This window comes from Triticum urartu, chromosome 6A (genome assembly GCF_056163025.1).
Source record: "Triticum urartu cultivar PI428250 chromosome 6A, HENAU_Tu73, whole genome shotgun sequence".
In the NCBI taxonomy this organism is placed as follows: domain Eukaryota; kingdom Viridiplantae; phylum Streptophyta; class Magnoliopsida; order Poales; family Poaceae; genus Triticum; species Triticum urartu.
This window is the reverse complement of record NC_141878.1, coordinates 167,371,749-167,398,084: the sequence shown is the minus strand read 5'-3', so window position 1 is coordinate 167,398,084 and position 26,336 is coordinate 167,371,749. Positions and strand designations below refer to the sequence as shown.

General features: G+C 49.9%; 1 protein-coding gene across 1 annotated transcript; it reads left to right on the top strand.

The window, feature by feature from the left end:
• The first annotated feature begins 19,598 nt into the window (after positions 1-19,598).
• Positions 19,599-20,757, top strand: LOC147964601 (uncharacterized). The gene is made up of 3 exons (XM_087531190.1): positions 19,599-19,673; positions 19,763-20,045; positions 20,138-20,757. The coding sequence occupies exons 1-3, from the start codon at positions 19,611-19,613 to the stop codon at positions 20,509-20,511; spliced, it is 720 nt and encodes a 239-aa protein (XP_087387316.1). The 5' UTR covers positions 19,599-19,610; the 3' UTR covers positions 20,512-20,757.
• The last annotated feature ends 5,579 nt before the right edge of the window (positions 20,758-26,336 follow it).

Genomic DNA, 26,336 nt, shown 5'->3' with positions numbered 1-26,336 from the left:
TGGCTCGGTGCGCACGCGTGCAAAACGCGCCCAGAGCACGCACGCCAGGTGCTCGACGCTATGCCAGCGTGCCCGAGGCCTCTCTGATGCCTCTGCAACTAAACAGACTAGGTTATTGATCACAAGGGAGCTAATATACATGTTGGTAAGGTCATTAGAGCATCATCCTAATGCAAGTCTAAGAGCATGCCAAAACTGGCCATGCTCCTAACCTATTCGATGAAATGCCAAGGGCATCTAGGCATCTCTTGGGGTGGCCAAAATCTCCAGACTGGGGTCTCTTTAGATGTAGGCGATGGTGGCAAGGTTAGTTGGTCAAAGCTAGAAACTTGTTAGTGCAGGTATTTGGGAAAATCAAATCTGGAAAGAAAGAAAATGGTATTATTTCATGTACCAAAAATGCTTCAATGGGTCCAACCTCCTGGACTTGGGTTTGGTAGGGTGGTCTATAAGCAGGAAAAAGAATCATAGCAAAAAGGGCAAGTTAAAATATGGTTGCAGTACAAATCACCAAGTTGGACCAAAATGAAGATGAGGATGATTTACTCAAATTCTACAAAGAACATCAGTGGGTTTTTGCATAAAGGTGAATTATATGTATCTACCGTCATCTGCAAACATTAAGAAAGAAATTTAAAAAGAATTATTTAAATAGGTTGTAGTGCAAAATTGCAAACTGGACCAGATTAGAAAATTTGGTGTAGAGCTAAAACTCTCCAATGAATAGAAGATATTTTTGCATAAAAGTCATTTAAAAACATCACATGACATCCCCAAATTTTGGTTGGAATTTTAAATAAATTTATCATAGGGTTGCAGTGCAAAAGAGGCTCTAAAACTTATGAAAAGTCATTTTTAAAGAAATAAAACTCAAGGGAGAATAATTGTATAAATAATTCTACTGAAAAACAAATGTTTTTCTTGAGAGGGTTTATAAGCCCAACAATACATTTGGAAAGTTTCCACTTGGTAGAAACTCCACAATATCAAAGAAAAGAATGGTTCTGAAATCAAAGAAAATCTAGAAAATGAAAAATTTAATTTCCTGGCAAATTTTTTTTAAACAAATTCTGTTCAAATTTTTTTGGGGTGTTACGTCCCTCCCAGAGGCATCCGCCACGGCTGCCGATAGCAGCCCGGAGTGGGATCCTAGGGCCCAGCCCCTGGAGAAGTCGTAAGTATACAAAATCTGAACACGCATGTGCGTCCGGGGTTATTTTTGGGTATAGTAGTTTTAACTGTTGCTGTATTTTGCACAGTCCGGCAAGGTCTCGCGCCGAACAGTTCTCATTAGAGGATTGGCTGAGCTCAGACGCCTTGGCGAGCGAGACACCTCCAGAGGCCCCTTCCCCAAAGTCCCGGCGCGACACCGAGGTGTCGTCTAAACAGGGTCCGGACCAGGGGGGCATATCACTGGAGCCGGACACACGGGAGCGATGGCCCCTAAGTGTGCCGACAGCGGGGGCGATCTAGGGTTCGGCCCACAGCCGGACAAGGTCCAGGAGACCTCTAAGGCTTCCGGATCGAGCGAGCAGCCACCTTCGACGGTGGGAGGCTTGCCTACTCCGCCGGCAACCTCTGTTCAAGCAGAGTTGCCAGGCAGTCTATCGACGGTGTTAAAGAATGCATCTATCGTCGATGAACATCGGACCCTTATGGGTGCGGTGGTTGAAAAGATTCAGTCCGCCGAGAGCGGGCTGAACGAGTCCTGCCTTGGCCTTAGAAAAGCCTTTGAGGTATGTTTCCTAAGAAACCTTTGGGGAATCACCATAATATGAGTAGTAGCCCCTGATACACTGTCCGGCGAAACAGAGAGAGCCAGGCAGGGGATCAAATCCTCTATTATCGTAGGAACTTTTGTTAATGACGTGTACCTCTTTGTGTGAAAAACAGGCATCTACGGAGAAGACGGCCGCTCATAATGCGGAAGTGTTTGAACTGAAGCGGAGCCTGGGACGGGCCGAGGAGGAGCTTGGCCGCATGAGGAAGCAATTAGAGGGTAAGCAAGGTATGTTGAAACGTTGTCTTGCATTAGGCACGAATAAGTAATTGTGCTTATTGAAAAGTATTTTTGTTGTGTGCCCTAGGAGCGAGTGCCAAACATGAGGCACTGAAGAAGGCTATGGCTGACGCCAACGAGAAGGCTGCCGCCGAACAGGCACTTTGTGAAAAACACGTGGCCAATGTTATCACAGCTGAGCGGGAGCTCCAGGAGGCTGTGAAGAAAAGTGAGTGCTTGGAGCAGAGTCTAATAGGGAAAGAATCTGAACTCGCCCAGGCTCTCCAAGCTGCCGAAGATGCTCGGGAAGAATCCCGAGGTGCTGTACGGGACATTCAAGAGGCCCGGAAAGTTGCGGCTGGTAAGGCCTTCTGTATTCTTAGCCATTTGTTCATTATAATGGGAGGAATTCTGAGCGGCAAGCTGAATTCTTATTTTTCCAGGGGCGTTTGCGGATCTTCCTCGCAGCATATCAGATGCCGCCCAATTCTACCGAACCGAGGAGCAGAAGTCTGCCAAGAGGGATTTATGGTCCCAGTATTTGGCACCGAACTATCCGGTACCCTTTATCGATCAGCTGAAGCAGTTGGTCGAACTGCACCAGGCGGCCGAACTAGCCATGAAGGACTTGATTGTCCGGCTGTGGCCGGCAGAGCCAATTCCGAGCAGTTACTTCGGGCTTGTGAAGCGGATTGTGGGCGCCTGTCGTCGCCTTGATGCTGTTAAGCGATCAGTCTGCATAGAGGGTGCGCGTATGGCGTTTGCCCATGCAAAAGTGCATTGGGGGAAGCTTGACGCAGAGAAGCTGATGACTGAGGGGCCGCCAGAGGGTAAGGAGCACCGCAAGCCCGAACTATACTATGAAGGTGTATTGAAGGGAGCCCTCCTTGCGGCGGATAAGTGTGCCAAAGACATTATATTTCCATGAGGGCATTCCTGCCACTTTTTGTAATATGGAATAATGGCATTTTCATTATATATTGCCTGTTTTGTGTGAACATATGTTCTTCCTGTGCGGTTGTTTATTCTATGTAAATATTGAAAGTTGGCCAGTCGTCGGCTTCTGCCCCCACGTAAAAAGAATACGGGGGTGTTCGAGATATATCTGAACACTCTTTATCCCATAGTTGGGTCCTTTTAAGGAGGTGCTTCTCACCGCGAACCAGGCAATCGGACTATAGGGCTTTATTACTCTCACTTGGCCATAGGAATTCGAGTATGGTCGGAGAAGCCCCTAGTGTTCGGAAGGCCGAACTAGGGGCTCTATTGGCGCCTGATCGGAAGACCGATCCGTCGCACTCTGCATTTATAATGGCATTGTGCGGAATAAATCTTTAAGGATTTTACAACCACTCGAACAGCTGACCAGCTCTCACTATATCATGATAGTCGGTTTTCGGCTTTCTCTACTGAGGTGCTCGTCCGGCAGATCCGGGACACAATCGCAGTAGTTCTTCCTCCGCTACCTTAGCCGATATGACGGAACGTAAGGTATCAAAAAAAAGGGAGTCGGGCAAACCCATCCAATGACCCAAGACATGATTCGGAGCTGATGCATATAGTGCCGAGCGACCGAGAAGGTGGTCGGACATTATTGCCGTATTATGAAGCCCCTGGCATAATCGGGCGTAACACGAGGTGTCGATGAAAAGTGACAGCCAGTAAGTGTTTTTTTAGGTCTACGCATTGTAGTAAGATGATATGTCTATGCATACGGGTACGATGTATGATTATGAAAAGAGGTGTTTTTTGGTGGAACGTGTGATGGCCGGATTGGAGGGGGTTGTTAAAGTTAGTTTGTAAAGGCAAATCTTGTTCTCCGTCAAAGTTAGTTTGTAAAGGCAAATGCTTGGAGGCGGCTGAACGTCCTCTCTTAGTTAGTCTAAGGGTTCCTGATCGGGCCCTGGTAAACCCAGCCATTATACCGTGAAATAGCGCGGACTCCTCAGTTGGTGTCCGGATAGTTGGCTGCCATATCAAAATTTTGATAGGCATGCGCGACTCGCTACTCCGGCAGCTATATAATTTCCGCTCTGAGGGCGGGGTTCAGCCTTGCCCATAAGTGTGATTGCATCACACGGTGTTGGCCTGGGTGATTTACCACGTGAAATCTAATCGACGTGGTTCATCCCGTTAGCATACGGTAAATTACCGCACGGCGGGAAGGTGCCTAAGATTTATTCTTTGGCGTAGCATTTTTTGGTGATCCGGAGACAACCATTAGAGTGGTTGGCCGGTGAATTTTGGCCTCTGCCCCTAGCACCTTTTAGAAGATGTTGTTTGTGGCTTCACACCTGCGGGGGCTTTTTGTGTAATGGAGCCCCCGGTTTGCAATGTCTGAAAGTACTGCAATTGAATTGCTGTGGTTAATGCGGTCGGGGGCGATCGGCCATACTTTTATGCTATGGCGGGGTGTCCTGACCAGATGCCTCCCTTCATTATTTCCGGCACACGACCAGCCGCTTTGTTTTGAGGATCCTGCATTCTCTATTGGTATGCTTTGCCGTACTTCTAGGGGTACCATGAATTTCACATGGTTGATCGAGTGTGTGGCTCGGGCCGGGTAGGTCTGAGCTGTACTTTGTCCGCTGACCGGACTGGGAGTTGCTAGAATTAGCACCAGTTTTCCTGACTTGATGCATATGACCATTGCGCCGAAGCTCGATGACGCTTCTTCTTGTGTCCTTCGTATTCTTTTTGGACCGTAGTGGTATGTTGATGTTGGGGCATGTGCCTTGGGCTCTCCTGCTTAGGTTGGGGTGGCCGATTGTGCCCTGTGTCGGGGCGGTCGGGTCCGTATCTTTCGGTGGCCAGGACCTTGGTCCATCTGTCCACCGGCAAATCTTGGTCAGCTTTAAGCTGTTGTTGCTTCATTTGCAGGCTCCTTGCCGTGGCCATGAGCCGTCGCTTGAAGCGAGCTTGTTCCACTAGATCTTCAGGCACAACGAATTCGTCATTGCCGAGGCTTGCCTCGTCATCGGAGGGGGGCATGTAGTTGTCCCTCTGCAAGTATCCCATAGTGGCCAGTCCGGCCTTCTTAAAGGCTGGCCGACTAGGGTTATACTCATCTTCGGCGCCATCCAGATTGTTTTCGTCTTCTGAGCTGGTATTGTTGTGGCGGAGCTTGGAGCGGCGCCAACGACGCCCACGCTTTGCTTTTTTTCCTGAGGGATTATCATCTGCTACCTCATTGCCATTAGTTTCCTTAGGGTTATCCGCCCTATATACATCATAGGGAGAGGTGGCTGTCCACCGCCCAGTGAGCGGTGGTTCATGTTCTTCTCCTGCATCGTCGTCCATACCGTCGATGTCTTTAGATGTGAAGTCCAGTACGCCGGTTAAATCATCGACCGTGGCAATGAAGTGGGTGGTGGGTGGGCAACGAATTCCTTCATATCCTGCTTCCCACTCGAGCCGGACATAGTTCAGCCAAGAGTCTCCTGACAAAGAGAGAGATTTTAGTGAGTCCAGCTCGTCGCTAAAGGGCGAGTGCTGGAAAATATCCGCAGCGGTGAACTCCATTACTAGAGCCCAACCTGGCTCAGCTGGCTCGGGAGTGCGCGGACTGGAACCAACGTTCGGATACGAATCCGGGGGTCCGGAGTCACAGGTCACCGCAGAGGTAAGACCCGTATTTGGCTCCACCACCGATGAGTGTGCGATTTGCGGGGCGGGGTCCATCCCTCCGTCCTTAGGCAGTGCAGCCTGTTCCGGATTTAGGTCCAGGTCTACTGCGGGGGTGATACCTCGAGTTTCTTTCGACGGCAGGTCTAAGCCATGCTCGTCGTGGCTGTCCGGTGCTCCTAGCATAGGCCCAAATCCGTCGAAGATCAAGTCTCCACGGACGTCCGTAGTGTAGTTCAGGTTTCCGAACTTGATCTGGTGGCCAGGGGCGTTGCTATCGATCTGCTCTAGATGGCCAAGCAAATTGGCCCGTAGAGCGGAGCCGCCGAACACGAAGATCTTCCCGGGGGGAAAGGTCTCGCCCGGGACCGTGTTGCTGACAATGGTTGAAGGAGCCATCGAGCCTTGCAGCGACGACACAGAGGAACTCTCAATGAAAACACCAATGTCGGTGTCAAAACCGGCGGATCTCAGGTATGGTGTCCCGATCTGTGCATCTAGGCTGATGGTAACAGGAAGCAAGGGACACCGATGTTTACCCAGGTTCGGGCCCTCTTGATGGAGGTAAAACCCTCCTTCCTTCTTGATTAATATTGAAGATATGAGTAGTACAAGAGTAGATCTACCACGAGATCTTAGATCCTAAACCCTAGAAGCTAGCCTATGATGGTATGATTGTAATTGTGATCGGCCTTCTAAGGACTAACCTCTCCAGTTTATAGAGGCACCGGAGAGGGCTAGGTTTTACATAGAGTCGGTTACAAGGAAGGAAATACAATATCCAGATCGCCTAGCTTGCCTTCCATGACAAGGAAAGTTCCATCCGGACACGGGACAAAGTGTTGAGTCGTGTATCTTCACGCTTCAATAGTCCGGACATTGTATATAGTCCGGCTATTCGGATACCCCCTAATCCAGGACTCCCTCACCGCCCTCCGGTGTTGTCAACATGGTCAACAACTGAGAGGAATAAGGAGATGACTGTACATGGCGAGGATGACCGTAGGGACCTAGCAGCACGTGCAGTAATTTCGTTTTTTCGGGACGGAGAAGGGTATCAACTGGGTTGTGCAGGACCTGTGGCCCGTCTAGCCCATGCTTTTTATTTCATATGTTTAGCACATGACCAGCCCAGTTTGTTTTTGTCCTTTCTGAAAATGGCTAGCCAGCTATTTTGTTTTTTGTAGAATAACCAACGTAATCCTACTTGCTTTTCTACGCCCTGCTGGGCTGGAAATCTTTCAAGACGAGGACGGATGCATTTTGCCCAGAAAATGGGCTATAAGTAATAAGAAATGGGCTATAAGTAATAATAAATGGGCTGTAAAATGAAAAAAATACAGCAAACAGGCAAATAGTTCCAAAATACTTTTTTCTTTTGGATTTTGATATTTCAAATTTCATTGTTTTTGTGCGGGTAAAATTTCATTGCGTTTAAATTAAGGTATATTGCGATTTAAAATTAATTTGAATCTGGCTAGAAATTTCGGGTTGTATGCTGTTCGGGACAGATTTGGAGGCTGACTTGTGGGTCTACTAGGTTGACGTGTACTTTGGCTTTGTCAACTTAGTCCACAAACGATTCTAGCAGCAGTGACCGTTGGATGTTAATCCAACGGCCGTGCTGCTTCTACAATATCTGATCTTCTTGCTCCAGCCGCCCAAACTAGCGCTGGTGGGACTGCCTGCTCCCGCCTCCCATGGCCGGCTGTGCTGCCGCACAGGCCGCACCACCCCACCCTACTTCATTGCTGGCCAGGCCATTCCTCTACTCACGCAAACCTCCCGTTATTTTCCAGCGATGGTAGCCAGACCAGTAAACCCTCGTACTCCCCACTACATGGGCAACCATTGCCGAGTCTTCCCCGGCTCTGTGTCGTTCCCTTCCTAGGCCTCACCTTCGTCCACCGCCATGGTGCTCTCGGCGTGGCCTGATAAACGTGGTCAACGAACGACATCCATCGGACGTGGACTGTACGTGGGGAGGCTGACAGCTGGGTCCACGGCCGGACACAAGGAAATGCCTCCTTATTAAGCGCAAAATAATGATTCCTCCACCTCACAGCTGGGACCCACCAGAAGGGCCTCTGTATTTCGCGAAAAAAACGTTCCCCCTGCTGACAGGTCAGACCCACCAGCTATATCTTCGCACTAAAGGAAGTGCCTCCTTATTACGCACAAAAATAATGAATACCCCCCTGCTAGCTGGGACCCACCATAGTGCGAGGCTGACTTGTGGGCCAACTAAGTTGATGGGGACGGAGGGCTTTGTCAACTTAGTCAATTGAACGATTCTAGCTCCAGTGACCGTACGATGTCCATCCAACGGCCGTAGTGCTTCTTCAACCTCTAGTATTCTTGCTCCAGCCGCCCAAACCAGCGCCGGTCGTGCCGCGTGCTCCTGCCTCCCATGGCCGGCTGTGATGCCGCGGAGGCCTCACTGCCCCCTACTACTCCCACAGCTGGCTAGGCCATCCCTCTACTCACCCACACCCTCTGTTATTCTGCGGCGACGGCAGCCTCACACCGCAGACGAACCAGTGAACCCTCGTACTCCTCTCCGCGCGGGCTTCCACTCCCGCGTCTTCCCCAGCTCCGCACCGTCCCCTTCCTAGGCCTCGCCTTCATCCACCGCCCTGGGGCTCTCAGCGCGGTGTGGTCAACGTGGTCAAGGAATGACTTCCATCGGAAGAGTACTTGTCGGGGGTTAGGTGCGACATATGCCAACGGATGGCTTATCATGGTTGGAGCGAGTAGAACGTCGCTGGTGCCTGGAAGAGGGATAAGGCATGGACACGAACGCCGGAGCAGTTTACCCAGGTTCGGGGCTCTCCCAGGAGATAACACCCCTCGTCCTACTATGCGGGGTCTCTGCATGATCACTAAGGCACAAGTGATACAATGGCGCTCCTTGAGCTGTGTGCTAGATGTAGAAGGAGACTAGGCTAGCTCTCTTCTTAATCTAGGGTGGTGGATAGTTCTAATGGAGTGGGAACCCTTTGCATGGGTGCCCTGGGGGCTTATATAGGCTTACCCCCCAGGGGTACAATGGTAATCTGGCCGGGTGCTGGACCCGGCCGTCAGTGTCTCCGGTCGCCGACTTCTCCGCCTGCTGCGGCGGGCCCCGCCAACTGGTCCGGTACAGAGCCGACAGGCCGCTCCCGCCGCTGGCGGGTCTGGTTGGTGGTTGTTCACTGTAGCCATGCTGCTAATGACGAAGGCTTGGTCAGCAGAGTGTGGCGACAGTCCCGCCGCCTGGTGGGAGATCACTGTAGCCACACCATGTCTTATCTGGTTGATGGTGCACGGGCCCCGAGGGAGGAGCTGGCCGCCTACTGGAGGCCGGCCTCCCTCATGTCCGGCTGGTCTAGCTTCTGCCGTCTTCGGGGCTCTCACTGCCTGGTAGGGCCCGCCACCTGTAGGCCGTACCGACATGCCATCGTGGGGAACAGGACTCCGCCGGTCAGGAGTGACGTCGAGGGAGGAGTGGTTATAGGGTCGCGGCTGTCGGAGATCTCCGCCAGTACGAGGCACTGTAGCCATGCCAAGCCCAGGATTCGGGGGTGAGAGACTATACTATAGCCTCACCCTGTCTTGTCCTCTTGATGAGGGCACAAACTCTGAGGGCGCCAGGTGGCCGCCTGCTCGACGCCGGCCTCTCTGGAGGCCGCCTGATAGGAGCCGGCCGTTCTTGGTGTCGTCTGCTGGTGCTTTGGCCATCTTCGGGTAGCCGGACGTTAAGCTAGCCGGCCACCGGAAGTCGGTGCTTCAATATGAGGTTTCAAGGGGTGAAGCTGGCCCAAAGTCTTGACAGGTTTAGGGACTCGGGTGAGGCTACCCGTGGCCCATTACTCTGACAGTAGTCCCCGTAGCTGGTGAGGCATCGCGGTCGAAGGGTCGTTAAGTCTCAGCGGCTTCCCCTCTCACCGAGCTCTGGGAGAATGCTTGATCTGCCTTGCGACGCGCCGACTACCGGAGTTGGTTTGACAAGGCGGGATCATCATCAAATTTTGAACATCAAGGCGGGAAACAGGTAGCATGCCTGCTAAGCTTCCCAGGCTCGCCGCTTGCCACAAGCACGCCACGCGGCACGCGTCAGCCTAGCCAGCCTGCCACCCCACGCTCCTGATGGGACGTGACAGTTGGCCGGGCCCGCCACTACCGGGCCTCCGCACGTGGCCGGATCCGCTGCGGCCGGGGCGGGCAGTTCTGATTCCCGTGGGCGTTATGGCGCAGTAATTCCTCGCAATAATCGTGGGGTCGTGTTGTAACACCCCGGATGTAACTTTCCCAATTTGTACTCCAACCCTTGCCATTTCCGGCATTACGTTATTTTATTTTCTCGGGTTCGGGTCTTTGTCTCTGTGTGTTGTGGCCATTGTCATGCATCTCATATCATGTCATCATGTGCATTGCATTTGCATACGTGTTCATCTCATGCATTCGAGCATTTTCCCCGTTGTCCGTTTTGCATTCCGGCGCTTCGTTCTCCTCCGGTGGTCATTTCTACCTTTCTTTCGTGTGTGGGGATTAAACATTTCCGGATTGGACCGAGACTTGCCAAGCGGCCTTGGTTTACTACCGGTAGACCGCCTGTCAAGATTCATACCATTTGGACTTCGTTTGATGCTCCAACGGTTAACCGAGGGACCGAAAAGGCCTCGTGTGTGTTGCAGCCCAACACCCCTCCAATTTGGCCCAAAACCCACCAAAACCCTCTCCATCATTTAGAGCATTCGATCACGATCGCGTGGCCTAAAACCGCACCTCATTTGGACTCTCCTAGCTCCCTCTATGCCTATATATAGACCCCCCTCCTCCAAATTCGCGGTTCCCCTTGTCCCTAACCCTAAATCCCAGACCCCCGCCCGCCGGACATTTTTCCGTCCGACCGGACATTTTTCCGTCCGACCGGACATTGTCCGCACCCCCGCCGGCCACTCCGGCAGCGCCACCTGTCCCCGGGGCGGGACCGCTTCGCCGCCGCCGCCTGAGGCCCGCCAGGCCCGCGGGAAGCCCCCGCGGCACGGTCCGCCCGTCGCCGCCCGGGTCGGCCTCCTCCCTCGCCGTGCCGCTCGCGCCAGCTGCCGGCTCCGCCACGATGCCCCTCATCATCGGCGCCGACCCCACTCGCCGCCGTCCCGCATCCGGCCCCGCCGCCTCCCGACCGGCGCCGCGCAGCCCGGACCTCCGCCGGCGACCGCCTCCTCCGACCGGCTCCTCCTCACGGAAACTCCGACTCCATCCACTCCGGCGGTTAACTCCATCTCCGGCGAGCTCCGATTTCGGCGAACCTCGAGAAGCGTGCAGATCTCAGATCCAAAATATCTCGGGTTGACTTTTGCCCGAAACCCTAATCATTTTGCATATTTCATCGTGCTATAACTCCGCATCCGTAGCTCCGTTTTGGGCATATAGCATATCAAAAAGATCATCTCAGAGACTACATCATTTCATTCCATTGCATCATTTTCATTTGAGTTCATCTTGATGCCCGAAATGCTGTTAGAAGAGGGATACTTGAGATAATTGCCAGATCTGCTACTCCATTTAGATATTTGTCATTTTTGCCATGATTATTGTGTGCATGATATGCCCTTGAGCTCTACATATGTTTTTGAAGGGTTTTGCCATCTTTCCAGAGGTGCAACCCATGTATTTTTGTGATGTGTGTGGTGACTAACACAAGCTTGCAAAGTGATATACTTGGTAAAGTTGATTTCAGGGACTTAGCATTTCCACCAAGTCCTTGGCCTGTTTATCGCATATGGCCATATGTTCATGTTGTTTCCTAGTGATCCGTGCCTCTTTTGAGGATGATCAGTAAGGCTGTTTTGTTAATCTTGTAGTGCTCTATCCATCCATGTCTTTTTTGCAATTATGGAGCACCCTAGCTTGAGTCAATCGAGCTCTACTTTTGCTACTTCATGAATCTGGGCAGATTGTCTACTTGTTAGCGATTTTGCCGATGATGTTGTAGTTGATCCGTGCATGCTATGTTATTGTTCTTGCCATGTATAGCTTGCATTTTGTGTATTCTTGATGGGGGTATGCTTAGTGAGTGCATCGAGCTCGTAAACATGCCTACTTGATATCTGTTTTCAGCATGCTCCAGTTTTTCACTATGTCTAAGAACTGATTATGTTTTTGCCATGTTCACTGAGGATGGTGAATGAGATCTCCGACCTCAAGGTGTCGGAGGGAGCCTGGAGGTTAGGGAAGCGGCCGTACTCCGACGACAATCCGCTGCCTGCCGTAAGTCTCTTAACTTCTTCTTTTTCGGCTCTCGCTTTAGTCTTGTTCCTGGTGTGAAGCAACTCCTTCTCCGTAGCGCAGATTTATATGTCTGTGGCGACGGCCGCCATCGTGGGCCCGGGTGGTGACTACCTGCCGGACCAGGCGGTCAGCGACGAGGACGACCCCGACTTGGGGGCGGCTGCCTTGGAGGACGACGCAGCAGGCGGCGGAGACGGAGCAGTTGGCTCCGAAGAGGGCGGCGGCGTGGAGACTTGGCCCGATGATGACGATGACAGAGACGAGCCGTGCCCCTCTCGGATCACTGCGAACACCACCGCTGGCCCCTCTACTGGGCCGCCCGCCCGAGGCGGCAAGCGCAAGCGGAAGCAGGGCACCGCCATGTTCGGCAGCGCGCCGAAGAAGCCCAAGAATCCGGCCACGGTGACCAGGCGGAAAGAGGCTGCGTCGAAGGTGGCCAAGTTCCAGAGGCAACCGAGCGTGCCGCCCATGGTGTCAGCGTAAGTATTCCTATTACGCTTCCATCCTTTTGCCGATCTGGCCTAAAAAACTTCTTCATCTTGCTTTCTTATCTCAGGGCCCCGCTCAACCTCGAGAATTCGGTCGCCGCCTCAGTCATTAGGTCGGAGGAGACCTCCACCATCACCCGGCGAATCGACCCGGCCGCCAACCTCCGGGAGGCGAAGGAGCGAAATGCACGGGAGGTGTGCGAGGAACAGGAAGCCGACCGCCTCACTACAAGAAATATGTCAACTTATGACCTTCTATCAGTGACCCTGGAAGAATTGGTCATGAATTTATGACCATTTAAGACCAATTGGTCAAAAGCTGTCTGGGGGGCTCTAAACCCTAAACCATAACGACCATTTTGGTCAGAAAGGTCATAATTTCATTAGAGGAAATGGTCGTAAAGCTAGTAGCACTATCCACTGCCTCATGCCTAGCTGATAACGACCAATATAAAATGGTCACTACACTTGAGTTTGAATGAATTAGTATGATTAGGCAGCCACCTCAGCAACCTCGCTTATGTGTCACTATCTAGGTGTCATTTTTGCTTGAGTTTTAATATTCAACAGATAGACGGGGCACACATTGACAGGCGGGACCCATTTGACAGGTGGGGCCGAGCGCTTAATTCGCCCAAAAAAGATGCACGAGGCGGGACTCAAACCCCCGGCCTCGCGCTTGGTTTGCTCGCATGCTACCGCTGGGCTAGAGAGGGACAGTTGCTCACATCTGGGAGTTTATCTATACATTATTTAGAACTACGGCTCTCTCGTATAATTGACAAGTGGGACCTTCCGACCAGGTGGCATCTTACAGAGCAACGATTTGCAACACTGACAGGCGGGACCCATTTGACAGGTGGGTGAGCGAGCGTTTAATTCCCTAAAAAATATGCGCTAGCGGGGACTCGAACCCACGACCTCGCGCTGGGTTCGCTCGTTCGTTACCGCTGGCCTAGAGAGAGATTATTGCTAATGTGTGGGTAGTTTTCCATATAGTATATAAAACCACGGCTCTCACGTGTCAGTGACAAGTGGGACCTTCCGACCAGGTGGCGGCGGGTGGCATCGAACAGAGCAACACTTAGCGTTTTTCTAGGTCTTCCGACCAGGTGGCGGCGGAAGCAACCAGGTGACCTCGCCCACGGCCTCGCCGCAGGTGACCTCGCCCACAGCCTCGCCGCAGGTGACCTCGCCCACGGCCTCATGGCGGAAGCAACCAGCAGGGGGCGGAGTCGGGGGCGGGGCCGACAGCGGAGGCAGGGGTGGGGCCGTCAGGGGGCGGAGGCGAGGCAGGGCGTGGAGGCGGGGGCCAGCAGGGGCGTAGGCGACCGACGGTGGTGGGGGCTCATCGAGCATGGGGGACTCGCCGCCGCCGCAAGCACACCTCCCGGTATGCAGCCCTCACCTCTTCCCCCCTCTCTTCTCTCGTCACCCGAGCAGTGGGAGATGGATTTTTGTCAGATGTTCTTCAGCATAGATGAATTTTGTTGATGCACTATTAGTAGTTAGGAGATAGCTTGCTTGTTTGGTAGATATTGCATAGATGAATTTTCTTGATGTACTGTTAGGAATTGTTCAGCTTGTTTGTTAAGAATTCTTCAGGCCTTGTGGTTAGGCAATTAGCATATAAAATTTTCTGGAATTTTAGCTTCCATTACTTCCATCCATTTTCATTAATTAATGTTGATGCACTTAGATTGATTTGCTAAGTTGCAACAATTTGTTGTCTTTGGCAGATGGACAGAAGCTGGATTAGAGAAGGAGTTAGAAAGTTTTCGAAAGAACATATGAAAGGAGTTGATGATTTCATGGCATTTGTTCGGGCAAATTTTACCAACGATGCTCACATCCTTTGCCCATGTTGTGAATGCCTCAACCATCCAAGAATGGCTCAAGGAAGAGTGGAAGATTATCTGCTTCTTAATGGGATGTCCAGCACATATGATCGATGGATATATCATGGAGAACCTTTAGACAGACAACCTCAATATTTTGAAGCTGATACAGAGGCCCCTCATATGATGGGTGGTGGTGATGCTGGCATTGATTTCATGGAAAAGGTTTTGCGAGATAATGTTGTTTTGGAGGAAGAAGATGGGCATGAAGATGATAGGATTCCTGACCTATTGAAGGATTTGTACGATGCTGAAGATCGTGCTGATGGACAGAAATCATTGTTTACTGAGGTGTTAGAGGAGGTGAAGCGTGCAGCTCATGAAGGGGGTAAATTTTCAAGATTTACCCTCACCGTGAAGTTACTCCATATCAAGTCTTTCTACCAGATTAGCAATTCCGCATTCAACGCAATACTCCGTCTTTTGAGCTTGCAATTCCCTGATAGTTGTGTTCCCAGATCTTATGATGAAGCATTGAGCATAATCCGCAGGCTGGGGTTAGGTTATGTGTCAATACATGTGTGCCCAAATAACTGTGTCTTGTTTCGAAAGGATTTAGCAAAGCATGACAACTATCCAAAATGCAATGCATCTAGGTGGACAGATGCTGATGGGAAGAAGTCAATACCGGATAAGGTACTGAGGAGCTTTCCCTTGATACCAAGGCTGTAGCGGATGTTCATCTCGAAGAAATCATCGCGTGAGGTACAGTGGCACAAGCTGAAGCGGCAACCTGTGGACAATGAGCTGAGCCATCCAGCGGATGGAGAGGCATGGAAAGAGTTTGACCGTATACATTTAGATTTTGCTGCAGATCCAAGGAACATAAAACTTGGCATTGCCACAGATGGGTTTAATCCGTTTGGGAACATGAGCACGTCTTATAGCATGTGGCCAGCTTTTTTGGTGCCGTACAACCTGCCACCATGGGCATGCATGGATCAGTCCAACTTCATGATGTCATTGCTTATCCCGGGTCCAGATTCTCCAGGAAAGGATTTTGATGTCTTTATGGAGCCCCTCGTAGAAGAACTGCTCCAGCTCTAGACTGGTGTACCTACATGTGATGCCTTGAGTCCAGAAGAAAAGTTCAATCTACGTGCTGCGATCATATGGTCCATCGATGATTTCCCGGCTCTGTACACTCTGTCTGGGAGGATCACAGTGGGTTATCAGGCTTGTGTCCATTGTGACAAAGACCCTTGCTCAAAGAGAATAAGGAGCAAGATCTGCTATATTGGACACCGCCGCTTTCTTCACTAAAACCATTGCTGGCGAAGAAGCAAAGATTTTAATGGTGAGAATGAAACCCGTGACAAGCCAGCTGAATTCTCTAAAGAAGAGCTCGAGCAGCAACTTGAAAAGGTGAAAGATGTGAGACCAAGAAAGCTGGCAAAGAAAAGAAAGCGTGAGGAAGGTCAATGTTGGGACCAGAGGTCTTGTTTGTGGGACCTGCCATACTGGGCTGATCTGAAATTAAGGCATAATCTCGATGTAATGCACATTGAGAAAAACATATGCGAGAATCTGCTAGGGACGTTTCTGAACATTGAAGGGAAGACAAAGGACACGGCTAGTTCTAGGCTTGATTTGGAGGACATGGGCATAAGAGAAGATTTGCATCTACGGCACAACGAAGATGAAGATTCATTTGAAATTCCACAAGCATGGTATACAATGAATAAAGAACAAAAGCTTGCATTCTGTGAATTCCTAAGAGCGGTGTAATTTCTAGATGGTTATGCTGCTAACCTAGCAAAGTGTGTTACTTCTGATGGATTCAAGATTTTAGTACTAAAAACCCATGATTGTCACATCCTCCTCCAACGGATTTTACCAGCGGGCCTCCGAGGAATCATGCACAAGGATATATATGAAGCGGTTGCTGAGCTGGGAAATTTCTTTAGAGAACTGTGCTGCAAAACCCTCAAGTTAACTGTCCTGGAAAGACTTGAAAAAGAAATCCCAATTATTCTTTGCAAGCTCGAGAAGATTTCCCCTCCAGCTTTCTTCATCGTGATGGTCTATTTGGCGGTGCACTTACCCAAAGAGGCAATGCTTAGAGGCCCTGTGCAATACGGTTGGATGTACCCAATCGAAAGAAGGCTGCTTACTTGTAAGCGTTATGTGCGAAACACATCAAGACCTGAAGGTTCTATTACTGAAGCATATGTCGTTGACGAGTGCTTGACTTTTTGCTCTAGATACTTTGGTGATGTGGAAACAAGATGGAACCGGCCGGGCAGAAATAGAGAGCGGTCTAATTCGCAAAGTGGTGATGTCTCTGTTTTCAACCATGGTGTGAGCTTTCTTGGAGCCTCACAATACTTGGAGGCTGGTGATGAGTATGACAAGATGGTTTTGTTTGTGCTAAGCAATTGCGCCGAGGTTCTACCATATATCGAGTACGTTATATCTTGTGCACTCATTATATATATTTTTTTGCTTGGGTTGGCACCAGCCTAATGTTTTAATTCACATGTTTTGTTGGCATTGCAGGAAATGCAAGGAAGAGTTAAATCAGGAAGAAAGCAATATCAATGTTGATAAAAGGGTTGCCAAGGGGTTTGCTAAGTGGTTTAAGAATCATGTGAGATCTTCAGCCACATGTTTTATGTTTTCTGTGTTATTCACCCATTGTTAAATACCATTGCTTGCTAAATGGTTTATTTGTCCAGATTGGAAAGTTGCATGAGGAGAAGAAGGTCAGCGATGATCTATTTGCTTTGGCATGCTTACCGGATAAGCGAGTGAGAGTGTATTCAGCATGCATTGCTGATGGTGTCCAGTACCACACCGTTGACCACGAGGAAAAAACAAAGACACAGAATAGTGGAATCGTCACTAAGGGGTCACATGATGGTGAGATCATTGACTTCTATGGTCAGTTGAGAAGCATCGTAGAGTTGCAGTACAACTCTAGTGGAATCGCTCGGTTGTCTTATTTCGCTGTGACTGGTTTGAGCTTGGGAGCAAGAAGAGGAGAGACTCTTTTGTCAAATATGATGGCCACTTCAAAAGCATCAACACTGCAAGGTGATGGTATAAGAGTGATCCCTTTATTCTAACAACACAAGCAACAATGGTGTTTTATCTGCCAGACACTCTTTTGCACGGAAAATGGCGAGTTGTGCAAAACTTTCAGCACAGACACTTGTGGAGTGTGACTGAAACTGAAGTGGAAAAGGGCCTCGGTGATGGTGGACTAACATACCAAGAGGATGACTCTACGGAAGTTCCGTTGCAAGCTGATTATGACTCTATGGAAGTTCCGGTGCAAAGCAAAGTGCGAAGGGACCGGGAACATGTGATCGTTGGTGCTGCAACAGTTGAAGGCATCAAGAAAAGAAGAAATGTGGTAGAGGATGGACATGAAAGCGAGGATGAGGAAAACCGAACTGATCATACTATGCTGCAATATTGTTGTGATGATGAGGAAAACAGGAGTGGGCATAGAGTTCCTTGTTTTCGTATCGACAACGATGAGTAGCGAATGGACATGAAGGTAAATTTGGTCTCCTTGGTGATACTTTTAACTATATGTAGTTTTCCTTGTGCATATGCATGGTGATCCTGATGTACTACAATTATCTCCAGGTAGAAAATGCTTGAAGATCCAGATGGCTGTAGTGGTGTGGTCTTATAGCATGGAGCTCATGGCAAAATGAAGTTGTGCTCAGAATGTTGTCAAAATGTTGTCTTGTAATGAAAAAGATTGCAAAATGGTCATTTAGATATTGGTGATCATTTAGTTCAAGTTTTGGTGATCGTGTAGTAGTTTTTTTTGAACTGAAGTGGATGATGTCTGGTTTTGCTTCAACTGAATTTTAACTGAATTTTGCGCTATTTTAACTAAATTTTGCTTCAACTGAACCCATTTCATTGTGAGCAAAAAGATATGCGCCAGCGGGGACTCGAACCCACGACCATACGCTTGTTTCACTATGTTTCTACCACTGGGCTAGGAGGAGGCTGTTGGTTTTGTACTCTATGCCAACCCTTTTGACTATATCAAACTAGTCAAGTATCAAGCACACACCTCACTGACAAGTGGGCCACTCGACCCACTCACTGACAAGTGGGCCATTTTGCTATTATACCAAAGCTACCAAAAATATGCGCATGGCCAAAAAATATGCGCGCGCGGGGGCTCGAACCCACGACCGTGCGCTTAGTTCACTTGGTTTCTACCACTGGGCTAGGAAGAGGTTGTTGGTTTTGTACTCTATGCCCACCCTTTTCAATATATCAAACAACTCGCTGATAATTGGGCCCGCTCGCCCTCCAATCCACTCTTTTCCCCACACCCCTCTCCACTCCTCCTATCCACTCGACCCGCTCCTCCTCTCCGCCGCCACCGGCTTCTTCCTCAACCACCGCCACCGCCAGCTTCTTTCTCTCCGTCGCCGTGGGTATGAATCCGCTTCCTCTTCCTATCTACTGTTATGATAGATTAGGGTTCTTGCCGCCGGATTAGGGTTTGATTAGGATGTTTTTTAGGGTGACGGCGACGCCTCCCCGGCGCCTCTGCTGGTCCGACTCCGCCGCGGTAAGCCATCCGCTTCATATCCTCTCTCCTTTCTCTTCTGCTCTAGGGTTTGAGAATCTAGGATTTGTTATGCATACTAGGCATCTATTGGTGGATTTAGGCATATTGTTCTTGGTGGATTTAGTATGCTCTGTTGGTGGATCTAGGGTGGTTGAATTGCTGTTTGATTACTATGTTGTTGCTGTTGGTAGTCACCTGACAGCAATTAACTCTTGCTGTGGGTGTAATTAACTGTTGCTGTTGAATTCTGTGGTTAAATAACTGAATTAACTGAATTCTGTTGCTGTTGAATTCTATGGTGAACATGCTGTTACTGTTGCCAGAACATGCTGTTGAACTCTGTTGTTGTTGAATTTTGTGGTTGAACATGCTGTTGTGGTTATTTTTGTTGACCAGTCTTGTGCTGCAGTGGGATTCATGCATATGCAGGTGTAGTGACCTGCATGAATATGGGCAGAGTAGTAGTAGCAGTAGATGCCAACATTTGATATGCATGCATGCATTCTTGCTTGTTTATATTCTTTTAAACTGAACATGCTCAAGTATGGAAACATTACATTCTTCTTCTACTCATTGCCCCTTTGCCAAGATAGAGTAGGAGCAAATTGAGGGCATTGCCATTTATAGTAGTATTCCAAATTGAGGCCCTGGCAAACACATGTAGTAATTATTCTACTGTTTTGATTTACAATGCTTCTTGTTTCCTATTTCTGTCCAGTCATGTTGTTTAATTTACTATTGCTTGTTTCCTATTGCTTGTTTAGAGTAGAAATGAGATGGCTGGCTTGGAAGGTTTCGAGTTCTTCGAGATCATAATTGAGAAATCTTGCTGTAGGAAGGTATATTTATCATCACTCATTTCTTTATCATCACTCTGCTGTCTAGTGCTTGATTGCCACAATTAACCACTGCTTGACCCTCGCTACAGAGGCTGCCTGACAAGTTTGCGAAGATGCTCGCCGGCCGTAAGCCCGACAAAGTGAAGCTGCGGGAGGCCGACAGCGAGCTTCACAGGCTATGGGAAGTGTTGGTGGTGTTTGATGGTGAAGGCCACATGTACCTAGGGCCCGGCTGGGAGCATTTCGCCCGCGCCCATGAGCTACAGCTCGGGTACTTCCTTGTCTTCCGCTACGACGGCGATGCCATGTTCACCGTGAAGATGTTCGACAACACCATGTGCCACATGTACTACCAGCACGACGATGATGCCAGTAAGCTCTCTGCCTCTCTTCTTCCTGTCCTTTTGGCTTCCTCTACCTGCATGACAACAACACCATGTTCACACTTTGTTGCATTTGGCCAGGCAATGGGAGCAGCAGCGGGGATGACGAGGAGCAGAGCAGGGATGACGACGAGGAGCAGAGCGGGGATGACGAGCAGAGCGGGGATGACGAGGAGCAGAGCGGGGATGACGAGGAGCAGCCTATTCTGGCTGACGACGAACATGCTATGGTGGTAGCTGACGACGACCCTGCTATGGTGGTGGCGGATGACGACCTTGCTATGGTGGTGGAGGACGACGACCTTGCTATGGTGGTGGCAGACGACGACCTGGCGATGGTGGTGGCGGACGACGACCTTGCTATGGTGATGGCGGACGACGACCTCGCGATGGTGGCGGCGCCCTCAAACCCACAGCTTGGCGACAGGACCATGCCAATTGTGGTGGAGGAGTAAATCCGCGTTGGGATTCGCCACTCTGAGCGCATCAGGTTGATGAAGGAGAAGAAGGAGTGAAGATGTTAAGAAGGTGTTCAGCATGTTAGGTTTAAGCTTGTTAGTGTAATATGAACATGTCAATGTTAAGTATGTCAGGTCTAATTTTGTGCATGCTCGTGGATGTTGTATGACAGTGTCATCTAAACAAGTCATGTTTTTAACAATGAATATTCAGTTTGGTAATTGATGGGAATTGAAATTTTTTATGCATGCTCATGGATGAAAGATAAAATTATGGGTTTTTGTGCATGCTCATGTATAAAACAATATAAGTTTCATTTTTTGAATGCTAAAAACATGACTCAAACCCTAGCCACGGACGACCGCCGTGACTAAATCCGCCGGTTTTTGAAAACACCGAAAAATTTCAAAAACTGTTTTTAATTTTTTGAATGCAAAAGACATGCATTTTTCGTGAAGCGGCTACAAGGAGGCGCAAACCAAACGGCGCCATTCAATGTCTATCTCAAAGTAGACCCTATTTTATGGACGGTCTCCAAAAAGCATGCATTTCCGACCCTCGTAGCTACTCCCGGCAATTCGGACCACCTTCGGCCGATTCAGCTGGAACCGGCTGGAATTTGAACTGCGGGTCCGCCATAGCTTGCCCGTTATTTTCACTAAAAATGCTTTTTAGCTTCACAGGAAGGCATTTCATCACAGAATCGACAACAGATTTGCACGGCTCAAACCCTAGCCACGGAGGGCCGCCACGACGAAATCGGCCAGTTTTTGAAAACATCGTAAAAAATACAAAATAAATCAAAAAATGGGAGACCTCCGCGTCACATCATCAAATGTGTCCTACCAACTAGCAAAAATACTAAACTAGCAATACTGGTGTTTTCTTGAAAAAGTGTTCTCAAAAACGACCTACCATGAACGAAGATTCATGGCTTTCAAGCCAAACTAGCAATGATATGGCCGCATCCGTTGAATAGTTTCTGATAATATGCCCAAATTGGGCGTATGCCTCTGTCTTGTGATGGCAAACAATGTTGCCAAAGCGAGGTTCCAACTTGTTTAACAAAAAAACCGTTTTTCATTTTTTGAATGCAAAAGACATGCATTTTTCGTGAAGCGGCTACAAGGAGGGGCACCCCAAACGATGCCATTCCATGTCTATCTCAAAGTAGACCCTATTTTACGGACGGTCACCAAAAATCATGCATTTCCGACCCTCGTAGCTACTCCCGGCAATTCGGACCACCTTCGGCCGATTCAGCTGGAACCAGCTAGAATTTGAACTGCGGTTCCTCCATAGCTTGCCCGTTATTTTCACTAAAAATGCTTTTTAGCTTCACAGGTAGGCATTTCATCACAGAATCGACGACAGATTTGCACGGCTCAAACCCTAGCCACGGCCGGTCGTCGCGACGAAATCGGCCAGTTTTTGAAAACACCGTATAAAATTCAAAAAAAATCAAAAAAATGGGAGACCTCCGCGTCACATCATCAAATGTGGCCTACCAACTAGCAAAAGTACTAAACTTACAATATCGGCGTTTTGTTGAAAAAGAGATCTCAAAAACGACCTACCATGAACGAAGATTCATGGCTTTCAAGCCAAACTAGCAATGATATGGCCGCATCCGTTGAATAGTTTCTGATAATATGCCCAAATTGGGCGCATGCCTCCGTCTTGCGATGGCAAACAATGTTGCCAAAGCGAGGTTCCAACTTGTTTAACAAAAAAAACCGTTTTTCATTTTTTGAATGCAAAAGACATGCGTTTTTCGTGAAGCGGCTACAAGGAGGGGCACCCCAAACGGCGCCATTCCATGTCTATCTCAAAGTAGACCCTATTTTACGGACGGTCGCCAAAAAGCATGCATTTCCGACCCTCGTAGCCACTCCCGGCAATTCGGACCACCTTCAGCCGATTCAGTTGGAACCGCCTAGAATTTGAACTGCGGGTCCTCCATAGCTTGCCCGTTATTTTCACTAAAAATGCTTTTTAGCTTCACAAGTAGGCATTTCATCACAGAATCGCCAACAGATTTGCATGGCTGAAACCCTAGCCACGGACGGCCGCCGGGACGAAATCGGCCGGTTTTTGAAAACAATGTTAAAAATTCAAAAAAATCAAAAAAATTGGAGACCTTCATGTCACATCATCAAATGTGGCCTACCAACAAGCAAAAATACTAAACTTGCAATACCGGCGTTTTCTTGAAAAAGTGATCTCAAAACCGACCTACCATGAACGAAGATTCATGGCTTTCAAGCCAAACTAGCAATGATATGGCCGCATCCGTTGAATAGTTTCTGATAATATGCCCAAATTGGGCGCATGCCTCCGTCTTGTGATGGCAAACAATGTTGCCAAAGCGAGGTTCCAACTTGTTTAACAAAAAAAACCATTTTTCATTTTTTGAATGCAAAAGACATGCGTTTTTCGTGAAGCGGCTACAAGGAGGGGCACCCCAAACGGCGCCATTCCATGTCTATCTCAAAGTAGACCCTATTTTACGGACGGTCGCCAAAAAGCATGCATTTCCGACCCTCGTAGCTACTCCCGGCAATTCGGACCACCTTCGGCCGATTCAGCTGGAACCGGCTGGAATTTGAACTGCGGGTCCTCCATAGCTTGCCCATTATTTTCACTAAAAATGCTTTCTAGCTTTACAAGTAGGCATTTCATCACAGAATCGACAACAGATTTGCACGGCTCAAACCCTAGCCACGAACGGCCGCCGGGATGAAATCGGCCGGTTTTTGAAAACACCATAAAAAATTCAAAAAAAATCAAAAAAATGGGAGACCTCCGCGTCGCATCATCAAATGTGTCCTACCAACTAGCAAAAATACTAAACTTGCAATACCGGCGTTTTCTTCAGCTACTCGGTATGATTTTAACCTTGATTTCTACAAAATTTACAAAAAAACCCTATTTTTTCTACACCCAAACCCAAAAGGATTTCCCTCTCCCACTACCAGGCGGGATCCACCACTCCCTCTCCCACTAACATGCGGGATCCCCTCCCTCCCCTCCCAAAATTTCCCCATTCCCCTCCCCTCTCCACGATGAACCATCCCCTCACCTCCCCACCTCCGCGCCGCGCCGCCCCGCTCCCACTCTTTCCCCTCCCCTCCTCCATGCCACCCCGCCGCTGCTGCGCCGCCCCGCCGTGCCGTGGTGCGCCGCCCACATCGACGACGACGACGACGCGATCGGCTACATCAACGAGGACGGCAGCTACATCGACGACGGTGCGATCGACGACGACCACCGCTGCATCGTCAACATCATCTCCCCCTAGGTACTTCTCCCCTCCTCTGGTGGATCCATCTCCCCTCCTCTGGTGGATCCACCTCCCCTCTGGTGGATCCATCTCCCCTCTGGTAGATCCCCTCATGGGTTAGGATTTTCTAGGGTTAGGATCTCCTGCTGGTTCGGTAGGTCCTTGTTCTTGGGGTTAGGGTTCATTTTAATTATTGCGTGGGGATGATCTTCCTCTAGTTCATGGGGTTAGGGTTAGGGTTCATGGGGCCAGGGTTAGGGTTCATGGGGTTCATGGGGTTAGGGTTCATGGGGTTCAACATCATCCACCCCTAGGAACTTCTCCCCTCTAGCCATCTCCCCTCGATATTCAAAAGGCTGCATAACACAAAATAAAAAGGCCAAGGCCCAAATTCGAACTAGACTAAAAAGGCTGTGGCCCAAAACAATAGTGGAATATAAAAAAAATCATCAGAAAAAGGCTCCATTCCCAGAAAATAAAAGGCCAAATTATAGGGCCAGGCCCATGCAGATAAGCAAAATAAAGAGAAAAAAAATTAAATGGGCTGAATTATTTGGCTTGGCCCATCAAGATGGCTGAAATGGACCGGGCTGATTCTATTTTACGACCTTTTCATTTGGTCGTAAGTCTGCCACGTCAGCTTGCCATGGTGGATCTGACGTGGTGTGGTCGGATTGCTAGTGACCAAAATAGTTGGTCGTTAAATCTACGACCTTTTTTTTTGGTCATAAACGTTTGCGACCATTCCATAAGAAAGGTCGCTAATGTTAGTTTATGACGGCCAGCTTTTGACCTTATCTTTTTGGTCGCAAAAAGGCCACAAATGGAAATTTGTGACCATTTAGTGACCAATAGTGGTGGTCACAAGTTGACATATTTCTTGTAGTGCCTGGCGAAGGCGGAGGCTGATTAGGCGCCGCTGTCTACAGTGAGGAAGCTGGTGGACGCTGATGTCATGGAGAAGGAGCAGCTTGCCGAGGCCACGTGCCGCCAGGAGCCGCTGGTCGTGACTCCCCTGAACACTGCGCCACCTCTGCCAGAGTTCGTGGCGACGATTGGGGGAGCCGGCGACGAGCAGCCGGTCATGGAGAGCGAGGACGGCGACATGGCCAAGCCGGACGTCGTCATGCTGCTGCCACCGCCGACTGGCGGAGCTCAAGACGGGCAGCCGGCCGCCCCGCCGGTGCCACCAGCCGGGAACGAGGTGGTGACGGACCTAAGTCCTGAGGTCTGCACACCCGCGCACCGCCGTCTTGCGAAGGTGGCTTCAGCACCGCGACCACTGGAGGGCGGTGTCGCGAGCTCATCGATCCCCGACACCGAGGCGACCAGTGCCGCGCCCGCCGGCTGGGTATGCGGAGGCGGGACATGGGCCTTGAACCAGGAGGCCCTTGATGTCCAGGCCAAGCTCCAGGCTGGGGCCGAAGCCCTCAAGCGTTGCAACGAGGCGTTCCTGGATTCACGGGCAGCCATCCACGTAAGTTTCTTACTTCTCTTTAGTTTTGATCTTCTAGCTTCCTTCGTGGGGGCGCGCCAGCGCACCCACTAGGTGTAGTCCCCAAGTTTCGGGCCGACTACTGAGCAGGCGTTGAGGAACTTTAAATTGCAAGCATCGAATGCTAATTTCTTCTATCATCCTTCTCGCAGGATTACCACAATCTTCGCGCGGTCTCCTTCAACTCTGGACTCCGGGAGCTGGAGAAGCAGACCGCCAACTTGTCCGAGAGCCGAGTAAGTTTTGACTTCCATTCTTCGCGGGGGCGCGCTGGCGCACCCACGGGCTCTAGTCCCCGAGATTCGGGCCGACTGCTGAGCAGTCGGGCCGGATCTTTCCAGTGACTTTAATTTTGTTGATAACTTTTTCTCTACGGGGGCGCGATAGCGCACCCGCGGGCTGTAGTCCTCGAGATTTGGGCCGACTGCTGAGCAGTCGGGCCGGATCTCCCCGGCAACTGCGTCCCTTCTTTGTTGATTGACTGACGTTCTTTCCTTCCTCCCCCTTTTTGCAGAGGCCAACGCCGCCCTGCAGCAGCAGCTTGGCAAAGCCAACACCGCCTTGCGCGGCAAGGAGGCGGAGTGCAGCAAGCTGACCGAGGAGTGTAACTGACTGATCACTCATCTCGCGGAGCAGTCGGAGGCCCTCAAGATGGCTCAGAGCATGGCGAAGACGAAGGAGACCAACCTCCTTGCTGATTTCAAGATCGAGCGCTCCCCCTGGGCCGGCAAGTAGGTGCAGATGACTGCCTGCTTCTGCAGCATCGAAGACTTGGTCGACGGTAAGCTTCGTTTTCTTTTCTTTGTTGCTTTCAGTTGCCGGCCCTTATCTAGGCCGACTGCTAGCTTCTGACTTTTGGCTTTCCTTGTCCCTCATTCAAACAGACTTCTTCCCAGGCCACTCCGTCGCCGCGAACCAGATCGTTCAGGCTCAACATCAGGAGCGGAGAGCGGAAGGCGTGCGGATTGCCGCTGACGCTCCCCGACCCTCAACGAGCAGCTCCTCAGCATCCAGGCCCGACTTCGGCCTGTCCATCAAATGCT

Bases quoted from the DNA above. Each gene is read 5' to 3' on its own strand.
- LOC147964601 (XM_087531190.1), top strand. From the start codon at position 19,611: ATGGCTGGCTTGGAAGGTTTCGAGTTCTTCGAGATCATAATTGAGAAA. The intron at 19,674-19,762 runs GTATATTTATCA...CCCTCGCTACAG, and splicing joins AGAAATCTTGCTGTAGGAAG to AGGCTGCCTGACAAGTTTGC. The intron at 20,046-20,137 runs GTAAGCTCTCTG...GCATTTGGCCAG, and splicing joins CCAGCACGACGATGATGCCA to GCAATGGGAGCAGCAGCGGG.